Here is a 25,937-nt window from a genome sequence, read left to right on the forward strand (position 1 = left end):
CTTACTCTCTCCCTCTGTCTTCCTAATCTTGCAGCTATATTTAGCACTGGCATAATGTCCTTTCAGACAGGTTGGCAGCAGCATCGTCTCCTCTTCTCCCTCTTTTTTTGTCTTTGGTCTGCTCATTAGTGTAAGGACACAAAAGTAAGACCTGAATATCATACCACCACCAAAATGTCCTCATCATCACTGTCATCATTAGCGTCATCGTTATCATAATTGATGTCACGAGGAAGAAAAGCTTAGTGCTCTGCAGTATTGCAAGAGAGATTATCTACTGTATCTGCACAGAAAACACAGACTGTGTCCTGTTTGTGAGTCCCAAACACACACACTGCACACAAAAAGGACAGATGCAATCAGCTTAGTTTAACAGTGGGCGGTGGCTGATGCTGGAGCAATAGCTGAAATATAATGGAGCAGTATGACAAGAGGTTCATCAACTTAGTGAACAAACGCAGTTACACAGGATGATCTGTCAATGGTTTGGTAACTTCATATAACATTACATAATATTATCCAGGCTGCTGCTCATACCAGGCCAAGTAAGGCTGTAGCAGCAAAACCCTGACATTGATGCAGCAGAGTGACAACTGCATGCATTAAAACCATTGTATGCTTAGATATTTTGCTTGCCTTGTACCTCACTTGTAAGGCATTCATTAATAATAACTCCATTAAAAACTCTATGTTACACCATTTCTTGCAGGTTTTATCTATTTGAATGCAATAGCTAAAATATAATCAAATAAAAAGTGTGACGATACTGCTGCAGCATAAATAAAAAAAAACCCAACCAAATACAGAAACATGTTACATAAAGAGAAAACGTAGCAGAAATAGCAAAGTGAAAAGTGACGAACACAGCTGGGGCACTTGTCATATTAAATGCTGACTAGCTAAGCTTAACGTCAAAGCAACTTTATTTACTTCATGTTTAACTTAGTAGCTCATTGTTGCAGCTGAACTGACTATTATTAAAAATCTCCATCAAGTTCAGGTTTTTCAGCTTATACATCTGTCAGAGAGAGTCTGCAAACTTCAAACCCTCTCAGCAGTATGTCATAATTGTACTGTAGATGAATAGTGTTGCCCACACACAGTGAGGGGCTGCACACGAGCTTCTGACACAGCAGTACAGCTGACAGGAGGACAGGGAACAATATTATGTCTCATAACACACCACGTCACAACACGCACACATGCTTTCTCTGAACCCAACTCCCAGGGTGGCACTGTAATCAAAAAGGCCTGTTTACCTTTCATTACCATTGAAAGACAGATTAAAACAAAAGAAACAGGGGGTGTGGTGGAGGAGAGGGAGCGTGGGACGGCAGTACGGATAAATAGTGTCAGGAAGAAAACAAGAGGTTTATACAAAAAATAAGACACTTCCTTTAATAACATCTGTAACATCACGGTAGTATCCTGGTATCATTTTCAATATATTTGACGATGCAGTACACACTCGTATGTGGACACTGAATCAATTAGGTGGCATTTATATACTAATACAACATAAAACTGCATTGCTTTCTACAAAGACATTATAATAGGGCACAAATGGTGTAGCAGCAAAAAAAGAGTGTCGTTTTTTTTCTTTATACATAGGCTACAGTAGTACAATGTATTTGCAGAGAGAAGAGATTCATTGAGAAGTACAGCTAAAATGAAGTTACAAATACATTTCTAAAGTATGTACTACGTCATACACAAGGTCATGGCTGTATATTATAGATTATAAAATATTACATAGTTGAGTAAGGGGTCTCTATAGGTCACTAAGACACCGGAGGCTAGAACATGGCTAACTTTACAGTACAATATAGAATGTGAGATACAAAGCACACTGATGTTTGATACTGACACAAGATCAGGACATTTGAATATAACGTTATTATGTCCAAGCTGGGATGTTGAAATGAGTGGAGGTGTCTGTGGATACTAATATGTTCTGGCTTAATGAGTTGTTGTTACTTTTATTATTCAGAATCAGTACTTTATAACAAATTAAATAACTTTGGTCACAACAAGTAACGACTTGGAGCCCTATCGCCCCCTAATAAGTTATCTCAGTGCCACATTTCTGTTAGGTGGAATGTCTTTAATATGTCTTTAATAGGTCTGTATGAGTGGAGCCTTTCAGTCTGTGCCTTCAGTGCCCTCAACAGAAGGTTTTTTCTTTAATTTCTCCAGTGGACTGTTGTGCTTTGCAATTTCAAACGTAAGTGCAATCTGTACTGAAGTTCAGGGACTCTTGTGTTTTCCAAAGCATTTATTTGCTTGTTTAAAAATGCTATATTATTGAAAAATTATTGGGAAATTTATGCTGGAAATATAAATTTCTGCAAAATAATAAACACATGAGCAGAAATGGTCAGTCAGTAAGAAGAAAAAACTTAGAAAGAACAGTTTTAAATAATCTTTTTTTACATTCTTGCAGAGAGTTATATGGGAAGATGGATACTATTGCTGTGAATATACAGTAAATAAGGGGAAAACTGAACCTAGCTGTGTCCAAAGGTAACAAAATGTTCCTACCTGTACAATAATTGAAGTGTAAAAACAACAGTTTTTAATGCCAGATTTTCTGTTGGCTGTGAGCAGTGACTTCTTGCAAATTTTCTGAGACAACAAATAGCACAGCATATAAGACAATCTAAAACCACAAGCTATTGTTTTCTCACTTTGACTTATTGGTTTTTATACAAATAAACATGACAAATATAACGTGCTACATGAATTTTGTTATGTTCATACGGAGCCACGCTAGCAGTTCTCCTCTGTTTTAAGTCCTTGTGCTAAGCTAAGCTAATTGACTGCTGGATCCAGTTTCATATTTACCATCCATCTCATCATCTGACTCTCAGCAAGAACGTGATTAAATGTATTTCTAAAAAAGTTAAACTATTCCTTAAAAGCTAAGAATGATCACCATATGTTTCAGGCTACAAAGGCTTTGGGAAACCATCTCCTGTTCCACATTATCACACAGTGTCTGGTCTGTACTCGAAGAACCAGTTCAGCTGTCATCTTGTCAAAAATGCTTCCCTTCAGATCGTTAAGACACACTCAGAAAACTCCTATAAGCTCCTCAAACCAGTGATAATCACTACAGATGTGTTACAGCTCAGAGTCTCTACACCGGAGACTGTGCTTATTGCTAAATGAAAATAAAACATCATCATTATCTTAAAAGAGGTCCGAACACACAGAGAAAGTAACAATAATCCTCTAATACTTGGTCATTAATATGTTATAATATAGAGGTAGTGATTTGACACATCGATTGACAGCAATTACAAACAATGAACTCGCTTGTGGCAAAAAGAATCTCATCCCAGGAGAGTATAAATACTGACTCTATCACAGCAGCCACTGAAACAGTTATTTTGCTTCGAAGCTGGCACAAATAATTCAGACTCTGGACTGCACACTGTTTCTGGGAGACTATTCTTGAATTGGTAGAATTGAACAAATCCTGGGGGAGAGTATGGACACGAATCACGGGGGTTTCTAACCTACTGTTTTTCATGGAGATGAAATGTCAATGGTAACATTTGACAGAACATAGGCTCTGAATAGGTCCCGAAAATGGGTTTAAACTCTCTGACCTGCTATTATGAATCCTCTTCACGTCAGGGGGCTCTGGCTTTAACTCGTCTCACTGACTGACAAGCCACTCAAGACCTCATCCTTTCTGAAACAGCCACAGTTGAAATCCCAGTTCCCACCCTGACATGAGATTCATGCAGGATTTAAACAAGTTATGTCCCAAATGAATAACTCTCTTTCCATCCCAGCTCCAAACACAACAACAAAAGCTGTTTTCCTTTCACTGCAATGGGAATGGCTACTTGCGTAGTTTGTGTGCCACAGGCAGCACTGCCCACTGATTGTTGAATTACACATTATAATGCATATAGTCTCCCATCTGTGGCCTGTGTGAGCCGTCTGTTTAAATTCAATACATTTGGGTATCAGTTTAGATGCTGAATGTGCACATAGTTGGCCACCCAGCGTGACTCTTTATGCAGACGGATTAAAGATGAACAAAAACAATACAAAGACACATTCTGCAATATAGAATATCTTTCAATCAACTTGACAAAATTATAATAAAATATAAAACAGAGGCATATAATATAATAATTAAGGACTAATGAGACTTAGCAGTAAATTGCAAATATAAACAAATGACATACATTTCCACACTTGGTGTGGCATGAACAAAAGCTTATGGCTACCTGCATTCATTTCACATTGCATGTGTGCTGTGTGTGTATATGCATGTATGTGTGTCTGCATTAGCAGAGAGTGAGTGAAGTTGTGTGTGCCTGCGTCTGCAGTGTTGTCTGTGTTCCTGGTATTCGTAGAGTGTGAATGTTTGTGTGTGAAGGAGTGGACAGCCGCCAGAGCTCATTATTGTCATTCTCCTCACTGCCTAAAAGAGAGGCAGAGAGGGACAAAGCAGCTGCTTTCAATCGAGCCGAGAAAAGATGGAGACAAAAGGCCCAAATTAAACAAATGCCGGAAAGCGGCTTGGAGAGCCAGCTCATGGTCATACCCTTTGAATGAGACAGAACGGCTGCAGGGATAACCCATCTGGGTCTTTCAGTGGGGAGACCACACAAATACACACATCCAGCATTCAGCTCAACTATAGGTCCATGCACACTAGGGTGCCAGTTCATATGCATGTTCTTATGTCTGTGTGTGCATGCGTCCGCCAGTAATCAGTGTTCCAAATCCTCTTCTTAACAACTGATCTTGACGTAACCTGGAATCTGTCTTTATATTCAGTTTTCTTGTCAGAGACTTCACAACTTCCGCTGACGCATCAACACACACGACACTAAAAGTGATCCACTTCATTTCGGTATAGTGTAATCATTCGTGTGTCCACTGCTCCTTGTATTTAACTTCTACTGCAGGCAAAATTTACTTCTTCCAGTCCAGCTGTCCAACTGTGATATTGTGTGACCATGAAACATTGTATTTGGCTATTCTGATGTCTCACATTCTGCCACTTTCAACTCTCTGCTCATGAGATGAGTTTTGTGACTTTACATGTCTGTACACGCATGTATATGCGGACTGGGATGTCACAGAAGATAGGTGGTGGAAAGATGTTTGTCTGCACACATACAAAATTAGATCTACAGTATATTGAGGCTGTAATATTGCATGTGCTGCTTCACTAGAGCGCTACTACAGGTTCTTGCCAGTGCTTCTGCTAATATTTCCCTCAGTTTAAGGTACTGGATGTACAAGCGTCTGTTGCTCCATGGCAGTGATGCTGAGAGTGGGCGATGAATCAGTAGGCATGGATGGAGAGGAGGGGGATGAAAAGAAAGTGGGCACACATCAAGTCCTAATGGCATCACACCTGGAACATAAACAATACACAGAAGAAAGTTTGGCATGAAATCTCTTTTGACAGCGACACACTGAATCTTACATGTGTGATGATTCTACAGTTTGACACATTTTGGAGGACAAACTTTGATATTTCCACCAAATACTGTATATAGTAGACAAAAATGCTCCCGGCAAAGTTTTCTCACTGCAATAAATGTTCAAGCAACTCATAAACTGGCCAGAATGCAGCAATGCTGCAATTTCCTATGCAGAAACTCTGCATAGGAAATGAATTTTATATCAGAGGCATAATGGAAAGATGCTGTGGAGCGACAACATACTGCTTCAGATTGTACTAGCTTGATGCAGCTCAATGTGCTTCATACACCATGTTTTTCTAAATTTAGACTCACTAAAAGGTATCATAGATTACCAATTCCTAACTCCTGAATTATTTAATTTTTTGGAGCTCTATTTTCAGTGCTTATGTCTGCATCATTTCCTGTCTGTGTATCATATTTTACTTATATAACTGCATGCTCAAAAAGCAACACACAGTAAAAAGAAATTCAAAATACACTTTTCTACTCTGCAGGTCAGTCTGGGTGTGTGGTCTGACCTGCAGCGGTGAGGGTTTAGCTTCCGGCCTTTCTGGCTGCAGCTCTCAGCTTTGATGGTGCAGTGGCACTGACATGACACTGCATCCAGTGCCCACTTCCTCCGTCTGCAGGGGCGACAACGAGGCCTCGGAGAGGGAGAGGGAGAGGGAGATGGAGACAGAGGAGGAGATGGAGAGGGAGGGGAAGAAAAGCTGGTGGGAGGAAGTGATGGAGGAGGAGGTGATGAAGGAGGAGGAGAGGATGGGGGAGGAAGAGTTGGGGGAGCTTCAGTCCTGGATGGGAGAGGGGTATAAGAACAATGTGGTTAGCAGCAGAATATATGAATTCTGCAGTGGCTTTATAATGTTGTATTAATGCAGGGAGACTAAATGCTAACATTATCACAGTGACAATGCTAACGTCTGTTATTAGTTTAGCAAGAATTTTATATTGCAAAGAAATCAGAACCAGATGGTTGAGCAAGATGAAAAGTGAAGGAATCAATAAAAATTGAATTCCTCTTTAGACAGAAACATTTGATGACAATACATCCAATAATTGTGAAGGCATTCCACTAAAAGACTGCAAACATCAACCTCAAACCGTCAGTGGATCATCAAAGATTGGAGGCTTCATCCTGAGGGGACCATGAAGTTCTGTACTAAATTCCTTGACACTCCAATAGCTGAGATATTTCAGTTTGAACTAAAGTGGTGAATCAGCTGACAGTCACACATTGTAGCCAGAGTCACGCTATGGGATCAAAACGGGGTCTGAAGGATTTTGCTATTTTGCTATTTCAATGTCGCTGGCATGGCTAAAAATGAATGTGAGACTTGTTTAAACCTGCAGAGCTTGTCTGAATCAAACCCACACAATGCAATGTGCGTGGGAGATGTGTGACTAATGTGGGATAGTGTTTCTTTAGCTGCTGACAAACTTTCGGCTCTTTCTGTCCATCTGTCTCTCTGTCCGTTACCATGGCACAAGGTCTTGAGGCTTCTTCTCCAGACGCTCTGTAGTTTCTTTGAGTCTGAGAAAGTTGCCATTGTCAGTTGGTCCATTAACTAGGACAAGTTCTTCCTCAGTGTTTCCGTGAGGCCAGCAGCCTTAATGAAGTCACTTAATGAGGCACAGAGAGGCCATCTTTGTTCCGATCCCGATGACCACGCCTGCCGCTGGCATGGACAGAGGAGGTAGCATTTGGGAGCAAATTACACAGATTTCACCCCTGCCAGAGTCTAAATAAAGCCTGTTCTGAGTGATGGATGGGTGCCGAGGGTCATCACACCCAAGCCAAGCCACCTCTGGCCCACGGGGGCCGGAAATGACTGATAGCAATGTTGTAGGGAAAAGAGCGCTAATTCTTTTATCTTTCACTGGTCAAGACAGAAACAGGGAAATCATGATACATGTTGCTCTACCTCCTCCTCTGAGATCACAGTTTAACAGGTTAACAGTTTCAAAAAGTTGTTATTCTCCTTTGATGTTTCTAACTGAGCCTCTTAACAGTCCGAGTTAAAAATTATGTCACACAACTGATGGCAGATAATATTAAATATTAATAAAAAATAAAAAAAAGTTGCTATGTACTGTGTTGTTATTGTAAAACCAGTTTTATGTTTTTAGTGTTACACATTCCTGAATGTAGCCTGTTTGAGTGTGTGTATACTTAAATTACTCGTGTTGTGGGGACAGAAATCCATTGAAAGTCACATTGTAGTGATTCAATTTCCTTCTGGGGTCAAAATATAATACTATATAATTATAATAACAATATAATCAAATAAAATCTTCATAAAGTAACAACAAATTCCAGTGTGAGGAATTGGTGTGTGTGTGTGTGTGTGTGTGTGTGACCTTGACTGTTGTGGCTGTAAAACAAACTGTCCTTCAGTAGTAATGTTGACCAGATAACCTAAGTTGTTTTCCTAGTTACACTGAGACTGAAAGTGTCTGAAAACTCCTGATGAATATGAGTCAAATTTGAGTTTAAAAATCAACCGTGTACTGAACAGTCAACATACGCAGCTGTGGTGGCTCCACTTGTCTTCTGCCTGGACTTTCCTCGCTCTTTTTTCTTGTTTTTTCTTAACGGCTTCACAAAGGGCCTGAGAATGTCAGACATACACAATGTTACAGACATAATAAAACAGTCAAGAAGAGGTCATGTTAAACTAGTTACAGTGGCAAGAAAAAGTATGTGAACCCTTTCTGCATTCATTTGTCATAAAATATGATCTGATCTTCATTTAACTCAAGAGTATTAACAAATATAATGTGCCTAAAGTAATAACATCAGATTTTTCATGTCTTTATTGAGAACAACCATAAAAACCTCGTAGTGATGGTGTTAGTCAGTTCCAATGATGCCTTCAACTCTTTGGCTGTCTCTCAGTCGTTTCTTTAACTCATTGATGAGTGTTTGTTGTGCTGTTGGGGTAATTTTGACTGGCTGCCCACTTCTTGGTAGAGTAGCCACAGTCCCAAAGTGTCTCCATTTGTAGATTGTTTGCCTAACTGTAGTCTGTTGAATTTCTAAAGTCGTTGACATCACTTTGTAACCCTTTCAAGCTTTATGTAAATTATCTTTGTTGATCATAGAGCCTCTGAAAGCTTCTTTTGGCAAAGCAAGGCTCACATAAGCACATTCTTCCTGTGCGAAGCAAACTCAAAATGTTTGAGTGTTTTTGTTCAAAGTAGCTCTAGTCCAGACCTCCAAACTAATTTTTTATTAACTTAACACCTGACTCCAATTAGATTTTTGGAAGTCATTAATTTAAAGAGTTCACATACTTTTTCTTTTTGAGGTTTTTATGATTGTTCTCAATAAAGACATAAAAGATCAGAATGTTTTTGTGTTATTATTTTAGGTACATCATATTTGTTAATACTCTTGACATAGATGAAGATCAGATCACATTTTATGACAAAAGAATGAAGAAAGGTTCACATACTCTTTCTTGCCACTGTATATACACTGGTTCAGCCTGTATGAATCAGGCTGAATCAGCACAAACACCAAACTAAAATGACTCCCCCAGCTACTACTGTACTGAACATATCCTTCCATGAACCTGATGCTCCAGTTGATTTTTATTGTTTACTTGTTCTTTGATCAGATAATAATTTAGTCAGATTTAGCCAGTTGAGACTATATTTTCTTTAGTTCTTGTACAGCTGTAGAAAAGCGTGTTTAAATCTGTCAAAGTTCATAATTTTTCTACTCTCCTCTAATGAGTAACTGATTTGCTTTATGTTGCTTGTGTGTTTTTTTGTTTGTGTAGAGTCCTAATACAAACATTTAGGCCTTCAAAAGCCTGATAAATCTCAAATCTCAAAACAGGAAGCTCACAGTATAGTCTGAGTTTAGTGACATTCAAATGAACTTCACATACTGTACGTTATGTAGCAAATCATTTATAGAGTTAGTGTAACATGCTTAAAATAACATGTTTTATTTTTCTTTTGTATCATAGGCTAGTGACTTAACAATATGTTTATCTTGTGGTATAATAAATGCTACAAAAGTTCTTATTTAAAGTATCAGAGATAGAAGTAATACTGTTATTGAATGCTTTGGTATGAATGCTGATATTTTACATTTAAAGGACCAGTGGTGAAAATTAACTACTACTTAAATTGCAACTTCACTGATTTTGAGCTTTCTTCACATGGTTCTCGTTATGGGAGCACATATTAATGGTATTAAACTTTTCTCTGTCTTTCCTTTTATAAATTCTTTTAATTAAATTTTTCAGGCATTTAGGCAACGTCACATAGTTGCTCAAACTATATAGGTTGTAGTCTTGGTCGACCTGATCCTGATTAAATGAATGTTCAGAAATGTATTAAATAACTGTCTCTTATAATTCTAACTTAGACCAGTTTGCTGCATGATGACTTTTTTGAAACTTTATTTACTTTTATTTTGCTGATAATACTTTAATTTTAAGCTGCAATATGCAAATTAAGCTAACGCTAGCATGATACTTCACATCAATCCACTCTGCTCTGCCCAGCCCTGCCTTTCCCTGCTCTGCTGTGCTCTGCTATGCTTTACTATGCCCCAGAGCTTTAAGTAGCAATTGTTATGAAAATTATAAAATTTTCTAATCAAATAGAAATAACTGATATATTATGACTGGTTATAACGGTGAACCTTGTTCCAACTCATCTATAAGTAAATATCTGTGCCCTGCTGCCAGACCGCTCTGTGAGTCTGGGTCACAGAGGACTTTAACAGCCCCACTCCACATAAAGATAAGTTTTAGAGCAAAGTTCTATTACAATATTTAAAAAGATTACACTTCATCTTTTTAAATTATTTGTAATGGTGTTCTTTCACATAGAGGTCTTATTACCTTTACTTCTTTACTTTGTAGCACAGATCACTGAACAGTGGGCTACAATAACTATCATTTACTTTCTCATTACACTCCCTGACATTAACAAAACAATCACATCAGGAAACATTTGACTTATTAACTTTGGGCTTTGGGGCCATGTGCACATTGCCCTGTTGTTCATTGAGCTCTGTTCATCCAGTTTGCTGATTCCTATCCCCGTTATCATGCCAGTGGCCTGCCTGGCTCAGTCTTTTTGGCTTTAATGTATCTGTTCTAATTTGCTGCAAACTGTATTAAACTATATCAAATTATGTGGGCAGTCTTTACCAGCTTAGCCCTGACATTATTAATAACAGAGTCTGCTGCTGCTGCTGCTGTTGTCGTTGGAGCTCTAATTTGCTATCATGGATGCGTGACTCTGCTCCGTCAGTCTGTGAGAGAGCACATGGCAGGGGAGATAAAATCATCGCTATGGTGACAACAGGATGCGGGCCATCCCAGGGGATGAAGGGAGAGAGTCACACAGATGCTAACTCCCCGAGGGGCACAAACACACACATACCACACAGAAACATTCACACACTTACACACACAAAAAAAAACTTTCACACACATTTTTACAAATGCATAGAGTATGTACACATTCACAAGTACATGTGGAGATTGAGCAAAATCACACATGCATGAAGCCTGACTGAGTTTTTAAAAACAGAACTATACACACACATACATAGGAATCCTTTATTTATGTCCACATCCTAACAGGAAGCCGGGGGACATAAACATTAAAGATGCAATCATATGGTTATCTGGCTGGACCTGCCAGTATCAGGCACACAAACAAACATCAGGGATCCACCAGAAATGTTCCTTTCACAGTATACAGCTGTCAGTCCCAGCTGACACTCAAGGGAACCTACACAGCATGGTGTCTACTGCCTGGACAGAATGGATTCTTTTAGTGTGTCTATATTAATCTATAGTCACAGATGTATGAATAACTAAGCAGTCTCTTGTTATGTTTTAGTCGACTGGCTGCAGGCTCTAGAATCAACTTGTTTGAGATAGTATTGCCTCATAGTTGTGAAATCTGTTATTTCTTGTCAGTATTATTATTTTGCAACTTAGTGAGGTATCCCTGCGCCCCAGCTCTCTAAGATGCATAACCACAATGTGCCTGCTTTGATTCTGTCTTTACCACATTATGTCTGCATGTTTCCTGTTGTTTTCAAAAATCTCATAAAGGCAAACAAGTTGCCACAAGCAGCTTTTTTGGAAACTCTGCCGATGCTCTATAAAAGGTTTTTCAAGATCAGCTGCCAAAAAGCATTGAATTCACAGTCCAACCTGTGTCATAGTCATTTTTTTTTTATTGGACATCCCTGCTTGTGTCTAAAGCACCAGTCAAACAAGGCCAAGTAGTCTGACTCTTCTTTAAATCATTATTAAACTTGTGTACATTTGTTTATGTATTGATGTGACATTAAGGTTTAGAATTTGGTATCTTATATTTAAAAGGTGATATGTTAGCCTAAAATGTTGAATGTCTGAAGCAAGAAAGAGTCTTTGAGCCCAAAAAAACAATGGCTGAAACTAATTAAAGCAAGCTGGAGCTGATAATAAATACAAGCAGCTGTGTAACATCTTTTCATCCACTTATGGTAAGTTGAGCTTCAACAGGCGGAGCTGTTTTTGTCTGAAACACTCATCTGACTCATTAGTAGCTTCGTAATTAGTGCACGTCTTGATAGACAGGATTTGAGCACCCACTCAACAATTTGCTAAAAAGCAATAAAAGACAAACAACAACAGAAAGGAAATGAGGGGGAGAAACCAAAACGGCTACCTTGTTGTAGGTGTTGGCTCGAATTGTTCTTTTAATCTGCGCACAGGAAAAACAGACACGTCAGCATAATGATGCAGTGAGATCAGTAAACAACAGGTGCATCGTGCATCGTTACCGGCTGTATGTGCAGACATTCAATGTGTTTTTATTACCTGCACTCACACTGGCTGTGCTCGACAAAGGGCAACTCGATGAGCTCATGTTTCATGAAGGAGGTTCTCATCAGCTGTGAAGGTATCAGAATAAAACATCAGACATCCTCTCACTTGCTGAGATTTTAGTATGTCTCTGTCTGTGTATGTGTACCTCCATTCTGAGTGTGTGTGTGAGCGAGGGCACACACTCCAGAGCCTCATCAGCACAGCAGCCTCCACACCTCCTCACTGACACACAGGATGGGATGAAGAGGTGGTGCGTTTCTTCTGGTAACTCCCTCCAGACCTCCACCAGAGTGTCCCGAGGCTCACAGCCACTCCGCGAGTACACCTCCAACCATCGCCGCACTGATGCACCAACAGACAAGTAATGTGATTTTATTGTACTCCTTTAGCTTCAACAGAAGGTAGTAGAAAGGAGGTCAACAAAAATAAGCATACCTTCTCGACCCTCTCTGGACTTGGAGGAGTCTGTAGGCCGCCAGTGAGCAAGCTGAAGAGAGAAAGAAAGAATATGAAAGAGTGAAAAAGTAGTCTAAGTCTGTAAGTGAGTGAGTATTTCCTGATCAAATAATATTTGAAATGTAATCAAGAAACAAAATTGTTTCACTACATGAGCATGGAAAATCTAAAAGGTCAAATTAAGAGATATTTGGATAAGATTTGATCAAGATATGCAACAAGAAAATGTCAAACTTTGCAAGGTTTTCCTACATATGCTAAAAATCACTTGTTCTTCACTGACTGCACATAGTTTTGGAAAGAACACACCTGTTTATATAGCCTGACAATTCACGCTGCATGTCAGGACAAAAAACAAGTCATGATGTCCAAGTAGCTCTCTGCAGAATTCCGTGAGTCGGAAAGATTAAGAGAAGGGTATAAACCATTTCTAAAGCTGTGAGTGTTCCTATGAGTACAAACGGAAGACAACTGGAACCACCAAGACTCTTCCCAGAAGTGACTGACCAGCCAATTTAAAAATGAGAAAAGCTTTGGTCAGGCAGGTGACGTTCAACCCTATAGTATAGTATATAGTTTCAGAAGTCCTCTGCAGTGATGAGAAAACCTGGCACAAGGACGAACATCTCAGTAACACTCGTTTTATCTCAGTGTCAGTCAGACCTTTATGGTAGAGTGGTTAAGCAGAAGCCACAACCTGTTGGGAATTTGCCGAACAGCATTTAAAAGACTCTATGACGACGAGGGCAACAAACATTATCAGATTAAATTCTGTGGGAAGACATCCAACACTGTGTCTCGTGAACACCAGGCACTGCTCATCATCTGGCTAATACCATCCCTACGGTAAAGCACAGTGGTGGCAACATTGTGCTATGGGTTGGGGGGGGTTTCAGCAGCAAGGACTGGGAGATGAATATGTGTGCAGAGCCTGGGGTGATGGCTCACCTTTTAACACCATGAACCAAAACACACAGTCAAGACAACCTGGCAGTAAATACTTTACATTTCATTTTTTTAATCTACATAATAAAATATAATTATTTACTTCCTTCAATTTACACTGTCAGTATGAGTAAAAATGGCATATTTATTATATATAAAATTAAATTTACAACACAATAAAAGTGTGCAAAAAGGAAAGCGGTCAGAAAAGTTTCCAAAACAACTGTATCTGTTACTTTTTTGTGAATTAAACCATTAATGACAGTAAATGCCACTTGTGAATGCTTTCCCGCAACCTCCTGTTCAACACTGATGTAAAAGGCTGCTGATGCTTATCAACAGATCAAAGAATTTCCTGTAATTCAACCACAATACTTCACACCTGGCAACTGAATATGAAAACCTCAATAATTCAATTACAAGAAAGTGAATACTGTGAATAGGATATATGCAAGAGGGTGAGAGTGTACAGTGACAACTAAATTACACATGCCTGATTTTGGGACCTTTTATTAAATGTTTACTACACAGATGGGCTCAGGTCAGTAAGCCACTGTGACAGAAAATATCTAAGGTCACGATCAAGATCCAACCATATTTTCAACTCTGTGTGAGTTATACCTGCTACCTTTGCCCTCAAGACAACCACCACAGATAGTGAGAGCGTCTCATATAGATTTCTCAACCATGAACAGCTACAGTCTCAGCAAATATTAATATTTAATAAAGTGAGCATCACTGAGAACGCGGCTTTTTTGATGTGTTTTCTTCTGACAGTAATCTATTAAACTAATATTTTGTTCTCTATCTCTTTTAGTGATTTTCTGTCATCTCATATTGCAGTTTCCTATATTTACCCATTTACTACCCTTTTACTTTGAAGATTTTTATATTCAAAATCTTATGAACCACACACTGTCAAATATTAAACCAACCTTTCCTTATTACCCTTTACAAAAGAAAAACAAAGTTTAGGCATTAAGTAATAACCCCCTGAAACATCTCAGCATGTTTAATAAAATAACAGTTTGAGGTCAAACATTATCTAATATTTCATAAGTAACAGCAAAGATTTGAGCAATATCCTGAAATGAAAACAGATTTTTGCAGCAGAGTTTTGTTTTTTCTTCTTTCTTTTCTCATTAATCATCTCACAACCCCTTAAATTTATCTTGTGACCTTTAAAGGACACGACCCCTAGTTTGGGAACCACTGGACTAGTAATAAATCAGTCAATGTGGCTATTTTGATTTAGTTTTACACTTGATGATATGAAACTTCCGTTCTTTTGCCGAAGTGTGATTTGAATAAAGGATTTTTACTTGTAATGGAGTATTTCTAGATAGTTGTAGCAGTACTTTTACTTACTTAGGGGATCTGAGTACTTCCTCCATTACTGAAAAACACAAACAAAGAGAACAGCCTTCTGTTTTATTCTCTGCAACACACACACACACACACACACATTGCTGTCATTGTGACTGTGTGTGTGTGAAGACCAAGGCCATTTGTAAGGGAATGTAGACTTTGTCCAGTTGACCCCTTTAACTGCTCCACCCCCGTCGTACCCACACACAAAACACACACACAGACTGGTTTGACCCACATTGATTCTGTGTTAAGTTGGGACTGAGGCCATTTTGTGACTGGTAGGATGTGAGCTGAAGTAAATGTTTCTTTTCAGTATCAGACTCTGAGACAGGGCTAAGATTACCTCCTTCTGGAGGCTATGTCTGCAGAGAGCTCTCACACACAAATACACACAGATACACGTTTCTGAGTGCCAGCCCTGTACCATCTGCACTGGCATTACTGTCTGTCTGCTGTCTAACGTCAAACACACAGCTACTCCCAGAATACCCTATACAGATTGGCCAAGTGTGTGTGTGTGTGTCTGTGTGTGAGACTCTGCCCTAGAGCAGTGCACCACTTCTCCCCCACACTGAGCTTCGTCACTACAGGAGGACAAGGATGATCCCTTTTTTCAAATTAGCTGTCAGAGAAGCAGACGGCATGAAAGAAGAGGGTCTCGGGTGTGAGACAGCAGCTGTGAGCAGGTGAAGAGACTTTTCTGTGTGCCATGTAGCGTCTAGGATGATGAATGACTAAAACATGCCAAATGCAGCAGCTCAAAGTCAGGGCTGGATCCCACACTGCTTCCAAGCACTGCTTGTTCCTGATATAAGTCTCCAGACATAAATAAAAAAAACAGAAAGCACATGCAGGTCTCCATTGTGTGTGCATACCCACCACACAAAGCAAAACCTCAACTCTATGAAGAATTATTGGCACCCCCTTGTTAAAAAGAAACCTTTTAAAAGGCATTTAGTATGAGTAATAAATGCCTTAATAGCTGGAACGATGATTAATCTATCAGGCAGCTGACTGGAGATAATCAAATTATTAAAGTCATTTATCTTTGCAAGTGTGAGGATCTGCTTTTTTCAGTTCTTTATCAGAGCAAACTGAACATCTTTAGGTTTAATATAGTTAAGACTGGTCAGACATAACAAGGAATTTAACAACCTCCCCATAGGCTTTTTTATTTTCCAGGCTAATCAATTAATGAGGTTTTGATATAGAAATGACAGCAATGACAATCTCATTTGTTTAATGAATATTGAACTAATTAACATAATTTAGCATAGAGACCAGAAATTGGAGGAAACAATTAGTCTGATTCTGTCCGTCTGTTAACAATAATCCACCTGCTGGCTTTATGAGGCTTATGTGTCTATTACTTTGCTGTTTTACAGTTAACTAACAGCTGGCTGTAAAGTAGTATCATATTTAACTACTGAGCATTATAAACATCATATCTTATATCATGTGTCATCATTAAGTAATATAAATATGTTTATTTTACCAAATGTCAAAAGCACTAACCTCACAACAGTCTTTTTAAGGAACAGTCCTGAGGGACCAAAGAGCTAACTGAGTTAAGGAGTTAAGACAAGGTAAGTTAGCTAAAGTTAATGGTGGCGTTATCCTCACACCTAACTCAGGTTAATAATGCGAATAAACATAGTTCCAAAGTGTCAGTCTGTTCTTTTTTTGTGTTTTTCTTGTCCAAATGTCCTGCAGCTCTAATCTTTAAAATAAATTGTAAAATAGTCAATTTGAGGGGATTGAAAAAGCCAGTTAGCTAAAAAGTTAGCTAGCCTGTTAGCTGGCTACTTGTCTGCCAATTGTTTTATGTTCACAGCCAACTCCTGTTAAAACATGACTAAATATAACTGTCTTCATGTTAACAAGTAGTTTTCTAGTCCCAATTCCCTGCAGCTCTAATCTTTTATTTTTCAGCCAGTCCACTGGAGTCACAAAGTGCTAACGTTAGCTACAAATACCAACATATAGCGTTACTATGCTAGTGGAGGATTTTCTATAACCTAGCTTAGCAAACAAGAAGTAACACATGTGCACAGCTTTAGTAAATAATTAATGACATCAACTCTGTAAACAGTGCATTATTGGAGTGTACCGCTGACTTATGATAGTGAGAGCATAATAAAGACAACATTGGGACTATAAAGTAATTAAGAGGCACATTTAAACATGACACTATAAATAAAGACGTTTCCTGTCCTACGACCTGAAGTGACAGGTGTCATTGACCTTATTGAACAACTTTAACCACAAAGAAATACAAAAAAACTGAATGTGGATTATCTGGCTCACCTTGTGGTGGCGGACACATCTATACATTCATACCTTGGCATGAGACGTCGGTATTCTGGTGAGCAGCAGGAACTGAAACATTCCTAGAATAACTTGAAGCATAATCCCCATTGTGCAGCAGTCCAGGGGGCAAAAAATATTTTTGGACCAATCCCAAAACAAACAAAAATAAAATAAAAAATTAAAGGTAATTAGGTGGCTTGTCCTGCCGTCTCCTTCCTTCGTCCTGGAGCGATTTTAAATTTCACTCTCCAGTCTCCCTTCCTTGAAAGGACTCCCAGGGCGGCATCGTCAGTGTTGGAACAATAACTTTATTTTGTGGCATCTCGCAGTAAAATTGAATTATACCAGGAGTCACTCTCCAACTCCGACTCCACTATTTGTTATATTATCTTAATGAGTATGTTAACAAAGCCTAAATGCAGATAAATCAATAATTAAGTCACTATTTAACACACAATCGTTGCACTAGCCTTGAAATCCGGATGTTTTTGCATTACATTTGAGTTATTACATTATTTTAATGACTATTTTATTTTTCAGGTATCGTCAGTGTATTGGTCCTTATCCCAGCAAACCGGTCTAGGGGGTCCGGGATGGCGTGACCGAAGGATCATCCAGACTCCCGCTGCAATATGGTGTGATCATAAAATCCTCAGTGAGGCTGATAAAACGACTTAAATCATCCAGCTATAGGACGTTTATCCGGTAAAGATCCGACGCTTTGCCCCGACAGTGCCGCATATTCCTCTGCCTGGCTCGGTCACAGCTTCTCCACACAGTGGCTCCCACTGAAAATGTGACGTGTCCCCTCCGGGGGCATCTCCTCGTCTTTTATCCTCTTAGAAATAAACCTACAACATCACCCTGCACTTAAATGGCAGCACAGCTACAGCAGAGCCGGCGGAGCAGCAGGGTATCCGCAGACACACACACACACACACACAGACACAGAGAGAGGTCTGCAAAGGTAGGAGTCTTCATATGTTGTTGTGATCGGTTTGCTCACTTCCTTTGCCCTTGAGACGCACGCTGCGTAACCATTGCACTGCCAACTTTTTCCAAACGGGACAGGCGCACTGGATACAGGTGCAGCCTCCCCACTGGTCCCAGTGTGGGGGTGAGGGGGCTTCAGGGACACCTTGCAAGTGGGGAACAGGGATGTAGACGCGACTGAGGACGCTGAGGTCGAGCTATAAGATATCTATCTATCTATTATCTCTGAAAATTAGGAGGGTCTAGTAAATATAAATACACAACAACAGCACATGGGGATTTAAAAATGTATTTAGAGCTGAAACAATAAGTCAGTTATCCTACAACTAATTGACAGATAATTCATCTGAGACTATTATTTACGAGAAAAATGCAAGAATATCCCCTGTAATAATAAACGCACAACGTTTATTATTAATATAGGCTGCTGGGTGCATGGACGGATTGTGAAAATAAATGTGCCCCTGGGCACAGAGACGTGAAGGCCCCCCCTGTCAACCCCTACCTTAAAGACACACAATGAGGCTACCACCATCATTTGCAGTCATTATGTTTCTCCTTTTGGACATTTTTGGGACTTTGTGGTCACCGTCTTTGTCATTTTGTGTTTATTCTTGTTCAACTGTGGGCACATTGTGTGTGTTGATATTTTGGTCTCTTTGTGCTCTTTGTTTGTGCTCTCTTTGGAATCTTTTTGCATCTCTTTGTAGTCATTTTGCATCATTTAACGAAGCTGCGTGACTTTCAAACAATAAATATTAACACTCAATTCATGCAGAGGCTCTAGCCCAGAGGCCCCCTGACCTCCTGGGCCCCTGTGCCTGTGCCCAATAGGCCCATTCAATAATCCATCCATGACTGGTTGAACAAAACATGCACTGTGTAAATATGAGCTTGGACGCCGTGATGAGGGTTTCTTCCATATTTTGTGACATTTTACAGACCAATTGATTCATTGTGACAATAATCAACAGATAAATTAATTATGAAAATCTTGTCGCAGCCTATTCTGAATATATTTGACTTAACTTTATTGATACAATTAATGACTTATTGTATTCCAGCTCTGTAGTAGATTGGAAATAGTGTGCTCTGCCTCTACCAGTCTATACCATCTTAATTAATTTTCACAATATTAAATTATTTTCTAGGTCTTTTGTGGAGAATTCCAATCATTCGTAACTAATTAGAGGCTCATTTGAACTAGACTTTTAATTAATTCATTACAATGAACTGCTTCTGCGCTTCTAAGTGGCAGCAGGTCAGCTGCGAAAACATTTGTCTAAAACAGTTCAAGGTATACAGGGAATAAATGAATGATTAATACATTTTTACTTTGGTTTAAATTGAGCAATTACTCAAAGAACGTTCTCTGGTAAATCAGCAACTGCTTATACAACCGACAATTAATCTCTAACTGAAAAAACAGCACCTTGTCGCAACTGGCTTTTTTTTTTTTTTTTTTGGTGTTTCTCTACAGCAGAAATTTTGAGCAGCAGGAAAAAGCACAGGCGTAAATAATATTAACCAAGACTCAGTTCTGTTGAGGAGGAAAAACACCAGAACCCTGAAACTACATAAAAGCCGCAGAATTTAAATCCACTCATCATCAAGTCTGAGTTTTAGTTCAATACAGTGTGTTTGTATTTTACTGTATTTCGACACTGCAAACATTAAATACACTGCTACCTCCTACATATTGACTTAAACGTCGCTTTTAAATGCTTTTCTAGTACAGAAACATAATAAGGCAGCATAAAGGTCTGAGGGTAAATTTGTTATTGACCAAATCGTGGCTCCGTCTGCCTATCTGCAGTCAATAGTCAAGCAGAGGGCATTCACGTCAGATCCACAGAGGATCGTTTCAGACATGATTTGACACACTTTTCCCTTGCAGCTCACTCAATTAAAAATAAAATTCAATTAAAATCTGCATTCATAGTTGATGTTCTTGTGCAGAATGTGCCGTGGCAGCCTTGTCTTCCATCAGCATGTCAGTGAGTGTGGAGGCACGCTGACACCAGAATCTCAGTCATTATGGTGTGTTTGGGTTATGACAGTGTACTCACACGCTACATGAGGGTGAGGGTGTCTATACACTATGCGGGGATATGTTATCTCCTGTGGACGTCTTGAGACAGAGGCTGACAGAAGGCAACAGGGGATGCTTACTTAAAATAAAATTCTCATGGTACCTCTTCATCTAAAGTTCAGTCCGTACTTTTTTAAGTAGCAACAGTAGAAACAAAGCTTTTTTTCATGTTATCACCAAACAAATGCTGTGCATACACGATACATTTATGTTTCATAACCCAAATGCTTTCATGTGAATATAAACATGAAAATAAAGATACTATGCTAAGTTAGTTTTCACTTAATCACATCTGCAGCTTTTGAGACATTTTGGATAAATAATTATCCAATTGCAACAATACTGACGTATCTGTGTAGTTGCTCATTAAAAGAGAACAGCTCAATATCTAAGCTTCTTCTAATCACAGTTAATGAATTTGACCACAGAAGGATGTTACCAAAATCACTAATAAGCTTTTAATAGGCCCTTTTCTCTGAGAAATACATGGTGTGGAAAACATTGTTTGTATCACAAAAATAAAACCAAAGCATGTTACGAAACAAGCAGGAAGTAATGATTGATAAGAAAAGGTTTGTCTTTTAGTCATTTCTTGGTGACATCTCTTCAGGGAAGAGATAAGGCAGAAAAACAATCTCTACTATCTACAAACTCAAAGGCAAAATGTTTAATGTAAATTTTTGCTGTGGAGGTTAAAATAACCTGTGAACTTTCACCCATAATTATAAACCATCTTTTCATTCAATCTGCCCATTTTCATGGTCTCAGTATCACAAGTTTGACTTTAAATAAATACCTCACTCACTTTGATCATTTATAGATGCCATTTCAAGTAAATATATCATGTTAATTTGAGTTGGCTGCTGTTGTGCGTTCATCTGAGTATTTCTGCAGTCCACAGAGTGGACAATAAAGGAGAGGAGCCGGCCACTGATGTCCCAAAATTGAGAACTGGGATTATAAATAGGCCCACTAACAAGTCACGTTTCCACTACTTAACCCAGAAAAAGATTAATGCTGAAAATACTTTGCATGTGTTACACTGAGGCTCATAAAACACAGTAAAACATTATGTAATGTGCGTCATGACTTGACAGAACAGCTGTAATTTGGCTGTTGTCTGTGAGTCCTGGTTGCTGTGTACAACTAACACAGAAAAGAGGACAATAAATAACATATTTCTGTGAGTTCATCAGAGTCTCTTTTGGATCCTATTAAAGTAAAGCGCCTGAGAACATCCTTCTGACAGCTGGATCACACTATAAAAGGCTCTTTTAAAACAGCCCAGTTCAAGCTAATATACAGTTTAGTTTGGTCAGGCATTAATACCTTTGCGCCTAAATCAAAACGTCCCACATATCACCCATGTCCCAGTGTCTTCAGCTCCTCAGCATCACATCTGAGGACAAACGTGAAGATTGAGTGTGTTTAAATAGGTCAGAAGAAACTTAAAAATCCTGAAACTATAGTAATACTACATTCAGTCTGCTGCCTTCCACCCACTGGGAGTTCAAACTCAATCATCAGAGCACAGCTGGAGGCTCTCCAGCTCCTACTTGTCCTCTCCATCATTGTAGATTTTGTATCTCTCCAGGAACTCAGCATGTTTCTGCCGGAGGATTTCTGTCTGCTTCTGAAAACCGTTGATTCTGGAAATAGCACAGAAGACACTTTAGGACTCAACTTTATATTACCAATCCAATGTGCAATCAAATAGAAGTGTTTGCATTTACCTGGCCCTCCCTTTGGATTCGTTATAAATGTCTGTGATTAATCTGTCTTTCTCGTCCATAAAGTTATTATGAACCGTTTCCAATCTCCTAAAAGAGTCATAGAAGCATTGGGTTAAGATTGAATAACATATATTACTTCAGACCACAAAGTCATGAATCTCCACAAACAGAGGTGGGACTGCAGGGAGGGCAGAAGGTGGATGGACTGCAGAGTGGACATGGTAGAGGAAGTGACAAACTATCATGAAAGAAACAGCTAAAATACAATTCTTAATTTATTGTTGAGTGACTTCAAACCAACCATGCATTTACTGATATTTGAAATGCTTGAAGGTTTTCTCCTATTAAGTGAAAGAAAACATGTTGAGTCCCACATTGTGTTGGGTTTTCACCTGTAGAAGATGATGTGGGAGCCAATGCTGAGCACAATGGCCAAGATGCAGTAGCCCACCAGGCGGAAGTCTCTCCTCCTCCTCTTCTGCCACTCTTCTGCCGTTGGCTTCTGCGTACGAGACTGATGAAACTGCTCCCAGTAACGAATGTTGTCCTGAGCATCCATATTAGTGGATGAAGCGCTGAAGATGTTAGAGAAGAACCATGATTAGTGACATCAAAAAGAGAGCAGATTTATTGTATCAAGAAACACACATATTTCCACTTTCCTAATCACTGCTTTGACTGTGTGTAAATACTTGTTCTGGACTCTATACGTGAGTTTTTACCAGCATGTGAACTGTGTTTTTTATGTCAAAAACATAGTTTAGCTGCACTGCAATGAACAATAACCCTCTTCTATTTATTCTACTTGGTTGTAGAAGATGTTCCCAGATTTTCCAGTTTTCCTCAAGGAGACTTAAGTAACTTTCAAGTAGTTTACCCTGATACATAAAGAATTTAAACAAAGCACACAGTCTCCTTTTAGTGTGGTTTACACATCGCGCAGATTCAAACAAGTGTCTTGATTTTTTTTTTCTTAAGGTTTAAACAAAACCTGAAATATGGACTTGTGTTATCTTTAGAAAGTTACAGAGATAAATTCTTTTGAGGTTTCAGGTGTGTAGTCTTCCGTCTAGAATATCTGAGAGTGTGTTAGTGCAAGTAAAGACATGCTGCGTGCCAATACTCCTACAATTAATTATATGCTTTCTCCCAAATTTATTACTGCAGAACAATTTCATCCAAGACTTTTTGGCCACATTGGAAGAAGTTAAGCACAAACTGTGTTGCTCTTCACCTTTCTCTGTAACTGGAGGTAGATTTGAAGCCCTGGCTGCCACTGTAGGGGTGTCTGATTTTGAGGTCATACTCCTTCCTGCTGAGGTCTTTGCTCAGCACTCGGTAAGCCTCATTCAGCTTCACAAACTGGCTGTGCAGCGCCGGGTTTGATGGGTCACTGTCTGGGTGCAGCTGTAGTTGCACATTACAAGTGAGTCAGTTTCAGTAATGATGATGTCTACAAACCAACCAATAAACCAACCATAATCTGGTGCAGGCATGTTCTTTTTTTGAACATGTATACTTTCTTTTGGTTATGCATGTGTTCTTTCCAATCACAACCACCCTTTTTCTTAAAGCATAAGTTGTTAGACTCCTCAATTATGCAAGAACCACTAGGTAAATACACATGTCCATCCTTATTTACACTGGAATCTACAACATAAAAACAAACAGGAAGTCCACTGTGGGAAAAGTTAACATGGCTGTGAAAGGTTGCCCTCTTGTGCCCAGACTGTTTCTTTAAGTGCACAACTTCTAAACAAATGAAGACCGTACCTTCTTCGATTTGTCAAAAAAAGCATTTTTAATTTCTTCCAAGGTAGCATCAGATTTGACTCCCAGGAGATCGTAGTAGTTCACAGCCTTTCTGTGGTGAGAAAGCAGATGACTCAAAACCAAACAGGCTTTGACATGTGTACAAAATAGTGTACATAAACATAATCATTCAGTTGTTTTCAGTAATTTTGATTAAACTCAACAAACACACAAACAAAATCTACCTGTGTGCATAACTCTGGGAGAGCAACCGAAGTCCACCCCTGCAGCACCAAAAACAACTATGAGATAGTCGCAGCCGAGCCTCCAACAGCATGATGGGAAACTGCTGTGGTTCAACACAAAGGACAAATGAGCCGGGCAGACGAGGACAAGCAAAAAGACATTTCAAACAACAAAATATTTTAATATATGTACAATATTAAACCTATACAAATATTATAATTTACTTCAAGGACATGACCTAGGCTATGATGTTAAAGCTGAATTGTGTACACAGGGGACCTCTTGAGGACAACACCAAGACTGGATTGCTAAAAAATGATCAGCACCATTGTAATGTGATCTAGAATCATCTGTTAATTTATTCGTGACAACCCCATGGGCAATCTGATTAGGTAAATAAACTACTGAACATGACAAACACAAAACATAAAATTTCCATTATCAATTAAGCTGTAGATAATTTCTCTATTAATGCTTTAATTTATAAAACATAAAAACAACACACTGAACTGATGGAAACGTTTTCAAATAATTAAATTACTGTTCCACAACCCAGTCATTTAGGTTGGAAAAAAAAAGATGCACAGTTGTTTGTTACAGAACAGTTCCTGTCTTTATCTTGTGTCAGCTCATCTGTTCACATGTGACCTGACAAAGGACGAGGCGAGTAAACTGTTTTCAAATATCTAAACACAATACAACCAAAACAAAAGCTTGTACTTCTCTCTTGTGGTCTGTCGAAACATAAACAGAACATGTTCACATTAACGTCATGCGGTTTTATTTACAGGGGAGTGTTGTTTTTGGTAGTGTTAGTTATTTTTCTTTACTTTGTATTAAAGCGACTTAAATAGGTTAGACCTCCAGATACCGAATGGCTGCTGAGTTTTCTGAATTTATATAATATCTAATATAATATATGACAAGCTAGAAGCAACCAATGTCCATATATTTGCATTAGGAACACTTTGTTCTGCTGTCTGACCAGAAGAGTTAATGCTAATGCTAAAGATAATGCTAGGCGCTGTTAGCATGCTAATTATTATCTATCTAGCAGTAAAGTTATAAAACAAAGATAACAATATACTTAAACACTATTAGAGAAATAAAACAATGTAGGGAATAATACTGACATACCAGCTGAAAACAGTTTCGTAACAGTCACTAGTTAGCTAGCTGTGCAGCCGATGGAAAAACAGAAATGTGGCAAGCTAGCTTGAGCTAAAAAGGAAACGGGAAATTTAGCCTTCAAAATAAAAGCCTTTGTTTTGTAGTTTACCATTTGCTACAGAGCGACGATATATCTTCAGGTATCAGTCGAGCAGATAGTCAGATATTTGCTAAAATATTATTTAATATTAAACTGTTGTAGTCACTACACACGCCTGCTTTGATAACTGTTTGATGACTGTTATTGTTAATATCAAGTACAACCCTTGTAGACCTTAAATTGAACCTCATTGAAACTCTGTGGGTAGATTAAACATGCTGTGCCTGCCAGACAACTTAACACCTAAGTTGTAGTGCTTTGCAGGAAGACTGGGTGAAAGTCTTAGTCGGCTACAAAAACCTTTGCACATGCCACAGTTTCTGTGAATTTTTAAATTTATAACATCTTTTATATCTTTTTGCTACAGGGGTTGTTTTCACTTCTTGACACTTCAAAATCAACATAATGTGTTGGTTCCATAATCGATGGGAAGTGTTGCTCATTAAGGGTTTT

General features: G+C 38.8%; 2 protein-coding genes across 2 annotated transcripts; both read right to left on the reverse strand.

Annotated features, from left to right (window-relative positions):
* Window positions 1-1,377: 1,377 nt before the first annotated feature.
* Window positions 1,378-18,401, reverse strand: vegfba (vascular endothelial growth factor Ba). The gene is made up of 8 exons (XM_026357636.1): window positions 17,429-18,401; window positions 12,752-12,803; window positions 12,462-12,658; window positions 12,308-12,381; window positions 12,156-12,191; window positions 7,988-8,071; window positions 5,981-6,253; window positions 1,378-5,389 (listed from the first exon to the last, which is right to left on the reverse strand). The coding sequence occupies exons 1-8, from the start codon at window positions 17,504-17,506 to the stop codon at window positions 5,368-5,370; spliced, it is 816 nt and encodes a 271-aa protein (XP_026213421.1). The 5' UTR covers window positions 17,507-18,401; the 3' UTR covers window positions 1,378-5,367.
* Window positions 18,402-20,918: 2,517 nt separating this feature from the next.
* dnajc4 (DnaJ (Hsp40) homolog, subfamily C, member 4) lies at window positions 20,919-25,440 on the reverse strand. The gene is made up of 7 exons (XM_026357735.1): window positions 25,352-25,440; window positions 24,214-24,317; window positions 23,990-24,080; window positions 23,451-23,623; window positions 22,609-22,791; window positions 22,217-22,303; window positions 20,919-22,132 (listed from the first exon to the last, which is right to left on the reverse strand). The coding sequence occupies exons 2-7, from the start codon at window positions 24,303-24,305 to the stop codon at window positions 22,036-22,038; spliced, it is 723 nt and encodes a 240-aa protein (XP_026213520.1). The 5' UTR covers window positions 24,306-24,317; window positions 25,352-25,440; the 3' UTR covers window positions 20,919-22,035.
* Window positions 25,441-25,937: the final 497 nt, after the last annotated feature.

The sequence above is a fragment of the Anabas testudineus genome, chromosome 10, assembly GCF_900324465.2.
Source record: "Anabas testudineus chromosome 10, fAnaTes1.2, whole genome shotgun sequence".
Lineage (NCBI taxonomy): Eukaryota > Metazoa > Chordata > Actinopteri > Anabantiformes > Anabantidae > Anabas > Anabas testudineus.